This window comes from Oncorhynchus tshawytscha, linkage group LG16, assembly GCF_018296145.1.
Source record: "Oncorhynchus tshawytscha isolate Ot180627B linkage group LG16, Otsh_v2.0, whole genome shotgun sequence".
NCBI lineage: Eukaryota > Metazoa > Chordata > Actinopteri > Salmoniformes > Salmonidae > Oncorhynchus > Oncorhynchus tshawytscha.
In genome coordinates, this window is record NC_056444.1 from 62407400 (window position 1) to 62417540 (window position 10141).

The window sequence follows — 10141 nt, forward strand, 5'->3', positions numbered from 1 at the left end:
CATGTAAGCATCCATTTTCAAACAGACCTGTCCTTTCTGTATTCAAGTAAACATTAGTTGGAGATGGGAGTATGCTACTGGACTGACTTCAAACCATGTGTTTTGTCTATTCCTTCCCCAGCCGGCATATGTGGTGCAGATTTTCCCACCGTGTGAGTTCTCAGAGAGCCACCTGTCCCGGCTTGCCCCCGACCTTCTCAACAGTATCTCCAGCATCTCCCCTCACCTCATGATTGTCATTGCCTCCGTGTAATACCTCTCCATAAAAAAACTAAATTTTCTTGAACCCACCAGAACCAAGCCAACACCAGCCTTTTAGGACTTTCATCCAGTTTAGAAAACTGGAAATGCCTCAATTTGGATGGGTTTAAACATTTTTTGTTTTTAAAATATGTTTTTCTCTTCACCGAGTCCTTAAATCATCCTACCACCTCTGATTCCACAAATCTCTGCCTTTACTGAGAGCATACGGAAGGGTGGATTAGGAGTTTTGATGATCAATTCTATGATCATCCATTTCGCTTTTGCCATTGAAGGTTAACTGGATTGCGTCTTGATTTTCTAAGTATTGAAGGGGACAAGGGAACTAAATTAGAAGGATGGCTAAGGGATGTTTTTACTCTTATCTAAATAATGTTTGATTTTTTATTTTTTTTGCAGAATGACTGGTCGGAATTGTTTTCTATGTTGAGAAAACAAAATCAATAAGTAAATCAAAAACATGATATTTTTACAGATTGAGAAAAAAAGGACACATATAATAGACATGCTCCAGTGACCAATCTTTTGTACTGCTTTTATTCTTCTACCATCTGCCAATTTAATTTCCTTCTACTTCATTTCCAGTCAGCTTTCCTCAATGTTCCCCAGGAAGCTATATGGGAACTTTGAGTTGTACATGCCTCAACACGGGACTAAATATATATTTAAAGAATATAGAATTTTTATTTGCCTCCTTTTCAAGTCTAATGTTTAAAGATTAAAAAGATTTAGGGAGACCAAGTGGATTACATGACAGATTATCACTTTTAAAATTTTAGGGAGGGGGGTGGCAACTGACAAGGACACCAACAAAACTCAGTTCAGTGACATTTATGAACCCTTGTTTTTAGAATTGATTATGTGCCAAAATGTATTTTTCAAAGGGAAAATCACCACAATGTATCTAAATAATCTGAACCTATTTTCATACTTGAATTTGTATTCATCACTCAGATCTACTGTAATAGCCTCTGTTTTTGATTATATTTTCTTCATCAGCCCAACCTGTTACAGCCTACTGCTACTCCATTGTGAAATCATGTCCTCATTTCCATTGAGTACCATTAACAGTTCTATTTGATGTTGAATTGTGGATACAGTTTAGCAAACTAGTAAACATAGTCCTTCTCTCTCCTTGTGTCCTCCACTGCCCCCTACTGTTCCCCTGAAAATAATCCTGGATACCAATATATGTTCCCAAAGTCAAAAAGCAAATTACTAAATGACAGCTGTAGCATGCTTAACTTGAAGAAGTAAAGGGGAAACCAATCCATGAGGCAACAAATGTAACTTAAACTTTAAACAATGCCAGGAATAGATGTGTAAACTGTCCATCTCTCTTTCCTTTCTCTGAACTAGTGTCTCCCTGAGCCAATGCTGTAAATACTCATGTTCCCAATCTGTGCTCTTGTGTACTTTCCCGTATTACTGTCTCCGTTCAGGGTCCTCATATTCTGATTTGTGTGACAAAACAAGGCAGTCTGAAAGAGACGCAGCTAGTTGTGAACCGATGCAGAAAGTAAACCACGATTCTCAGTTTTTGTGCTGTAAATATTTCAATTACTGCAGGCTGAATACACTCATGGTAATGTTGAAGGCACTTAATTTTGATATACAAATGACAACTAAATACAACAAAAAAATCTTAAACTGTCTTTTGATCAAATCTTATTTCATAATTTGTGTATTTTGCTGTTCCTCTATGAGGACATTTTAAACTGTAAAATGGTTGTTTAACATACTTACAGATCATTAAATGGTCTGTCACTCTCGATTGGCGTTTTCTTGATTGTGTCAGTTGTCTTGGTATGGCTTGTTCCACTATAGATACATTACTGTATGATAATATAATGCCAACAGTTTATCATAATGTTATTACTATATGTTACAGTGCACCTTGAAGTCACAAGATGTCAGCATAGGCATTTTGTGTGTGTCTGTAGCCTAAAACCTACCATGGCCATTTTATGTTTTGAGTCTGAGTCCTGTATCTGCACTCGTAGTTCACAATCCTAGTTTATGTGGGCAAATGCCTCTCATAAATTTGTTTTTTAAGAACTGTCACAAATGTATACACAAGGCAACTGCTGTAACAAAATCAACAGTACATGCATAGGAGAGAGCGTAGAGAAGTTGAATTCTTAGTCTTGCAAGTCAGACATTTGTATCTGATAATCTGTAGCAATATTTTGAATTTATGTGAAGCAGTTTGAAGATTAGTGACTGGAAAAATTTCTAAATTGGGAATCGGCACAAGGGAAGGGCAGTTAAAGTTGCACTTTTGTACTTATCCTCCCCGAGGCCATAGGTCTCCATGGTTTGGAGAATTTTAAGACCCGTGCCTGAAAATGTGGGTTTCCTGCTGCTCCTGTAACATTCAAAAGCAACTGGAGAATCCTCTGAGGAATGTCAATGGTGAGATAGTGGTGAGATATTACTTACGGAAATGTTTGGCAGTCAGGCCTGCGGGGGACTCATATTTGGAGGTACTGAAAAGGGGGAAATTAATGGGGGACTGCCTGCAGCAAAGATCCCCAACTGTACTTCATGGTTTTATAGCCCTCAATTTCAGCCTACAAGGATGTTCTATATTTCCTAAATAATGGCTTCTTCCTGAATTGTCAACTGTGGTTTCTGGTAATTGAAACACTCATCCCCCATGCCTAATAAAATAATACAGAACTTTTCATAACAGTATATTGTATCAGAGCGAAAAGGGTGACAAAGAGATGTAGAAGGGCTGAGGTTGTGAAAATGGAGGTTCTCAAAATACATTGAGGTTGCCACTGGATATCTGAGGGAGTGCACGCCTCTGCTCTTTCATCCCATTATCAGCCTCAAAATGCCATCCTGTCATGTACCCTATACAGTAAATTCAGAAAGTATGCAGACCCCTTGACCTTTTTCCACATTTTGTTACGTTACAGCCTTATTCTAAAATTGATTAAATTGTTTTTCCCCTCTCCAATTAACACACTACTCCATAAAGACAAAACAAACAGGTTTTTATAACTTTTTGTAAATGTATAAAAAACTGAAATAACATTTACATAAGTATACAAACCCTTTACTGAGTACTTTTTTGAAGCACCTTTGGCAGCGATTACAGCCTCAAGTCTTCTAGGGTATGACGCTACAAGCTTGGCACACCTGTATTTGGGGAGTTTCTCTCATTCTTCTCTGCAGATCCTCTCAAGCACTGTCAAGTTGGATGGGGAGCGTCACTGGACAGCTATTTTCAGGTCTCTCCAGAGATGTTCAATCGGGTTCAAGTCCAGGCTCTGGCTGGGCCACACAAGGACACTGAGACTTGTCCCGAAGCCATGCCTGCGTTGTCTTGGCTGTGTGCTTACAGTCATTGTCCTGTAGAAGGACAGTTTTCGTCAAGGATCTCTGTACTTCCGTTCATCTTTCCCTGAATCCTGACTAGTCTCCCATTCCCTGCTGCTGAAAAACATCCCCACACCATTCTTCACCGTAGGGATGGTGCCAGGTTTCCTCCAGAAGTGACGCTTGGTATTCAGGCAAAAGAGTTCAATCTTGGTTTCATCAGACCAGAGAATCTTGTTTCTCATGGTCTCAGAGTCCTTCAGGTGCCTTTTGGCAAACTCAAAGCGGGCTGTCATGTGCCTTTTACTGAGGAGTGGCTTCCGTCTGGCCACTCTACCATAAAGGCCTGATTGGTGGAGTGCTGCAGAGATGGTTGTCCTTCTGGAAGGTTCTCCCATCTCCACAGTGGATCTCTGGAGCTCTGTCAGAGTGACCATTGGGTTCATAGTCACCTCCCTGACCAAGGCCCTTCTCCCCCGGTTGCTCAGTTTGTCTGGGTGGCCAGGTCTTGGTGGTTCCAAACTTCTTCCATTTAAGAATGATGGAGGCCACTGTGTAATTGGGAACCTTCAATGCTGCATAAATGTTTTGGTACCCTTCACCAGATCTGTGCCTCGGCACAATCTTGTCTCGGAGCTTTATGGACAATTCCTTTGACCTCATGGCTTGGTGTGTGCCTTTCCAAATCATGTCCAATCAATTGAATTTACAGCAGGTGGACTCCAATCAAGCTGTAGAAACCTCTCAAGGATGATCCTTGGAAACAGGATGCACCTGAGCTCAATTTTGAGTCTCATAGCAAAGCGTCTGAATACATAAATGAGGTATGTCTGTATATAAAGGTATGTTTTAAAAAATATATATAAATTTGCAAACATTTATAAAACCTATTTTCGCGTTGTTATTATAGGGTATTGTGTGTATGATGAGAAACAAAGTAATTTAATCAATTTTATAATAAGGCTGTATTGTAACAAAATGCAGAAAATGGGAAGTGGTCTGAATACCTTCCGAAGGCACTGTATATACAAAAGTATGTGGACACCTCTTCAAATTAGTGGATTCGGCTGTTTCAGCCACACCTGTTGCTGACAGGTGTATAAAATCGAGCACACAGCCATGCAACCTCCATACGTAGCACCATCATACAGTAGGAGGCCACCTTTCCAACAAGTCAGTTCATTCGATTTTTTCCCTGATAGAGCCGCCCCGGTCAACTGTAAGTGCTGTTATTGTGAAGTGGAAACATCTAGGAGCAACAACGGCTCAGCCCCGAAGTGGTAGATCACACAATCTCACAGAGCAGCAACGTCAGCACAAGAACTGTTCGTCGGGAGCTTCATGAAATGGGCTTCCCTGGCCGAGCAGCCACACACAAGCCTAAGATCACTATACACAATGCCAAGCGTCGGCTGGAGTCGTGTAAAGCTCGCTACCGTTGGGCTCTAGAGCAGTGGAAACTCGTTCTCTGGAGTGATGAATCACGCTTCACCATCTGGCAGTCTGACAGACGAATCTGGGCTTTGCGGATGCCAGGTGAACGCTACCTGCCCGAATGCATTGTGCCAACTGTAGTTTGTTGGAGGAGGAATAATGGTCTGGGGCTGTTTTTCATGGATCGGGCTAGGCCCCTTAGTTCTTAGTGCTACAGCATACAATGACATTCTAGAGGATTCTGTGTTTCCAACTTTGTGGCAACGGTTTGGGGAAGGCCCTTTCCTGTTTCAGCATGACAATGCCCCCGTGCACAAAGTGAGGTCCATACAGAAATGGTTTGTTGAGACATTGTGGGAGAACTTGACTGGTCTGCTCAGAGCCCTGACATCAACCCTGATTTGTAACGCCAACTGCAAGCCAGGCCTAATTGCCCAACGTTAGTGCCTGACTTCACTAATGCTCTTGTGGCTGAATGGAAGCAAGTCCCCAGGAAAGCCTGCTCATGATTTTGTAATGAGATGTTCGACAAGCAGGTCTCCACATACTCCTCTTCATCTTTTCCCATTGGCTGGAATGTATTGTAATAAGCATCAATAGGTTGACAAATATTTTCCCATTGACTGTAAATGTATTGACATAAGCATCAATTGGTTGACATGTATCTTTTCCCATTGTCTGTGATGTATTGACATAACAATCAAGCTTGTGACACTCATCTTTTCCCATCGAATGCAATGTATTGACATAAGCATCAATTGGTTGACACCAGAGGTCTTCTTTGGTTAAAAGGTTTGACCCGGACCCGAACAGACCCAAGGACAATCAGACCCAGAACCCGAATGGACCCGACGACAACTAAACCAAGACCCAACCCAGACCCAGTCTACAACAGACCGGATTGGACCGGAGTGACGAAAAAATTAGGTTTATCAGCCAAGTTGTTATTTTGGTTAATGAATAGGATTTTAGATGTTGGTTAGGCCATATATAAGTCAATAAATTAATCTTATTTGGGTCCACTCGGTCAATCAACGGTAGTTAAATAGACCCGAGACCCGATGACAATCAAACAGGACCCAACCCGGAACCGAAGCAAAAGTTAGAATTTTGGACCTGGACCCGCTCGGATCCGGGTCGGGTATTTGGTATTCGGGTTTGGGTGGACCTGTGAAGACCTCTAGTCGACACTCATCTTTTCTCATTGAATGCAATGCAACCCTGTGACACTCTTCTTTTACATTAAATGCAAGGTATTGACATAAGCCTCATCCTTGTGACACTCATTTTTTCCCATTGAATGTCATGTATTGACAGTCATAGTTTCCCATTGACCATAAATGTATTGACATAAGCATCAACCTTGTGACAATCATTTTTTCCCATTGACTGTGATGTATTGACATAAGCATCAAGTGGTTGAGGCTCATCTTTTCCTATTGGCCCCACAAAGCCTGCTGGGAGCATGGCTAATTGACATAAACATCAATTGTTTAATGCAAAACTTTTTGCAAAAACATGACACGATGACGTTTTCTCTTATTATAGAGGAAAAAGGGAGTGTGACTACGAAAAGACGTGAAGCACAAGCAATTTATAGTGCCTAGACAGGCTAAGACAAGGAATGTTAATTAAGGCCCAGCATGAGAAGAAGCAGAGACGCTGTGCTGAGACACAGTGTGAGGGGAGGACACAAAGCAAAGTGGAAGCTTAAGATGCTGCTCCTCTCCTCACCCCCCTCCTAACAGCAGCTATAGTACAAAGGATACAAGTTATGCGTCCTTAATGCTTGCTCAACCAACTTCTATCCTTTCAGTCTCTCTTGAATGCTTAGCCCAAAACATTACATTCCAAAGGCCAAATGTAGGTATTAAAAGAAAATACAAAGAATGTTGAAAATGCTGGTTTGGGCTTTTTCTGACACTGATAAGTGTTTGTTTTCTTTTTTTGGCTTGTTGCTATGACATTCCATGCAGGTGTTGTTCTGAATGTATTATCCACAGACACATTTCAACACATGATAAACAAAACTAGACAGGAAGAATTACAATTATGGAATGCATTTATGAAATGCTTTGGGCCTCTGGGTCTGTAAGAGATACCCTGAAGTTACATTATGTAGGGGTAAACTCACTTCATCTACCATCAATGTGGACCATCCTCCTGGGTGATGCAGGCATCCATTTTATGACTGAATGATCACCTTACCTAATCAGGTTCCGTCATGCAAAGGCATAAAAATAAAAGAATGGGATCAGTGGTTCTACAGCATTGCTGCTTAACAATCTGTGAATGTGACTCTGGATGCAACAGAAAATAATCCTTAAAACCACTGGAGAACTCAGATTGACATTTTAATTGTCTGAACAATAACTGTTGCAAGACCTAGCCTGAACCATTAGGAAGAGGTCTAGAGTGGGGGCAGCAAATGTGCTCTGGAGTGAATTGTGACCCCAAATGATGAATGGGATGTTCATTGTTCAGTAAGCTCTTCATTTGGGGGATCAGACCAAAGCAGCCTGCGTTTTACATGTTTGACTTGTGGATACTCTGGGATGGGAGATTTCAGCGGCATGGCTCACCCCTCCCTTGACTGTGTGTGGGAGGACTTGATAATAGGGTGGTATGGAGAATTCCAGGTCCCTGTCTAAAACGGAGTAATTTGAGGGAGTATGTTTTAAAAGAACACCCCCTCACTGCGCCTTTGTGATAGCATGAGCACGGCTAACACCACAGCTACATACAGTCATTAAATCCAACTTTTGTGAACAATGGTAGTGGAGAAAATAAATGTTATGAGTAAACACTGTTGGTGGCAATTGGTCCCCGGGCTCCCATAGTGAAAAAGCTGAAATTAAGTGTTTTAACATTTTATTTTCAGGACAACCAGGGCTACAAGTAGAACACAAAACAATTTGACATAAACAGTTTCATTCATGAGTTTAATTGACAAATGTCAATATACAAATAAAGTTTGCCATGAACCTGATAAAAATGCATTTATAACAATGCTGCAACTACATACAGTGCCTTCAGAAAGTATTCAGACCCCTTGACTTTTTCCACATTTTGTTACGTTACAGCCTTATTCTAAAATGGATTAAATAAAACAAATCCTCAGAAATCTACACATAATACCCCATAATGACAAAGCGATAAATGATATTTTTTTATAATTGAAAATGTATTACATTTTGTTTCCATTGATCATCCTTGAGATGTTTCTACAATTTACCAAAGCATTTCTGCAGCATTGAAGGTCCCCAAGAACACAGTGGCCTCCATCATTCTTAAATGGAAGAAGTTTGGAACCACCAAGACTCTTCCTAGAGATGACCGCCCGGCCAACCTGAGCAATCAGGGGAGAAAGGCCTTGGTCAGGGAGGTGACCAAGAACCCAATGGTCACTCTGACAGAGATCTATAGTTCCTCTGTGGAGATGGGAGAACCTTCCAGAAGGACAACAATCTTTGCAGCACTCCACCAATCTGGCCTTTATGGTAGAGTGGCCTGATGGAAGCCACTCCTCAGTAAAAGGCACATGTCAGCCCATTTGGAGTTTGCCAAAAGGCACATGAGAAACCAGATTCTCTGGTCTGATGAAACCAAGATTGAACTCTTTGGCCTGAATGCCAAGCGTCATATCTGGAGGAAACCTGGCACCATCCCTAGGGTGAAGCATGGTGGTGGCAGCATCATGCTGTGGGGATGTTTTTCAGTGGCAGGGACTGAGAGACTAGTCAGGATTGAGGGAAAGCTCAACAGAGCAAAGTACAGAGAGATCCTTGATGAAAACCTGCTTCAGAGTGCTCAGGACTTCAAACTGGTTCACCTTCCAACAGGACAATGACCCTAAGCACACAGCCAAGACAATGCAGGAGTGAATTTTTTATTTTACCTTTATTTAACTAGGCAAGTCAGTTAAGAACAAATTCTTATTTTCAATGACGGCCTAGGAACAGTGGGTTAACTGCCTGTTCAGGGGCAGAACGACAGATTTGTACATTGTCAGCTCTGGGATTTGAATTTGCAACCTTCCAGTTACTAGTCCAGCACTCTAACCACTAGGCTACCCTGCCGCCCCAATGTCTTTGAGTGGCCCAGCCAGAGCCTGGACTTGAACTCGATCGAACATCTCTGGAGAGACCTGAAAATAGCTGCGCACTAATACTGTCCCATCCAACTTGACAGAGCTTGAGATGATCTGCAGAGAAGAATGGGAGAAACTCCCCAAATACAGGTGTGCCAAGCCTGGAGCGTCATACACAAGAAGACTTGAGGCTGTAATCGCTGCCAGAGGTGCATCAACAAGGGTCTGAGTACTTATGTAAATGTCATATTTCAGTTTTTTATTTTTTATACATTTGCAAAAAATTCTAAACTTGTTTTTTGTTTTGTCATTATGGTATATTGTGTGTAGATTGATGAGTAATAAAAACATTTACTCAATCCCATGTTTCATGAGCTGAAATATAAAGTCCCAGAAATGTTCCAAAAGGCTTACTTCTCTCAAATTTTGTGCACAAACTTGTTCACGTCCCTGTTAGTGAGCATTTTTCTTTTGCCAAAATAATACATGCACCTGACAGGTGTGGCATATCAAGAAGCTGATTAAACAGCATGATCATTACACAGTTGCACCTTGTGCTGGGGACAACAAAATGACACTTTATAATGTGCAGCTTTGTCTCACAACCCAATGCCACAGTGGTATCAAGTTTTGCGGGAGTGTGCAATTGGCATGCTGACCGCAGGAATGTCCACCAGAGCTGTTGCCAGTAATTAAATGTTAATTTCTTTACCATAATCTGCCTCCAACGTCATTTTACAGAATTTGGAAGTACGTCCCTTTTGTGGCGAAATCCCCATTCTGGTTGGCTGGACCTGGCTCCTCAGTGGGTGGGCCTATGCCATCCCAGGCCCATCCATGGCTGTGCCCTGGCCAGTCATGTGAAATTCATAGATTTTGGCCTAATTTATTTATTTCAGTTGACTGATTTCCTTATATGAACTGTAACTCAGTAAAATCTTTTAAATGTTTGCATGTTGTGTTTATAGTTTTGTTCAGTATAGTTTGCAGCTCAAACCGTTCAGACTTTACAGTTGTTGCTGTGAG

The 10141-nt window shown here is 41.5% G+C and overlaps 1 protein-coding gene across 4 annotated transcripts in view; it reads left to right on the forward strand.

Annotated features, from left to right (window-relative positions):
• Positions 1–2033, forward strand: part of LOC112216088 (msx2-interacting protein) — a 46554-nt gene extending 44521 nt beyond the window's left edge. For all 4 annotated transcript variants that reach the window (XM_024375767.2, XM_024375768.2, XM_024375770.2 and 1 more), the window contains one exon: positions 122–2033. In XM_024375767.2, coding sequence (XP_024231535.1) covers positions 122–253 — 132 coding nt within the window. In that variant the 3' untranslated portion in view covers positions 254–2033. The remainder of the gene's footprint in view (positions 1–121) is intronic.
• Positions 2034–10141: the final 8108 nt, after the last annotated feature.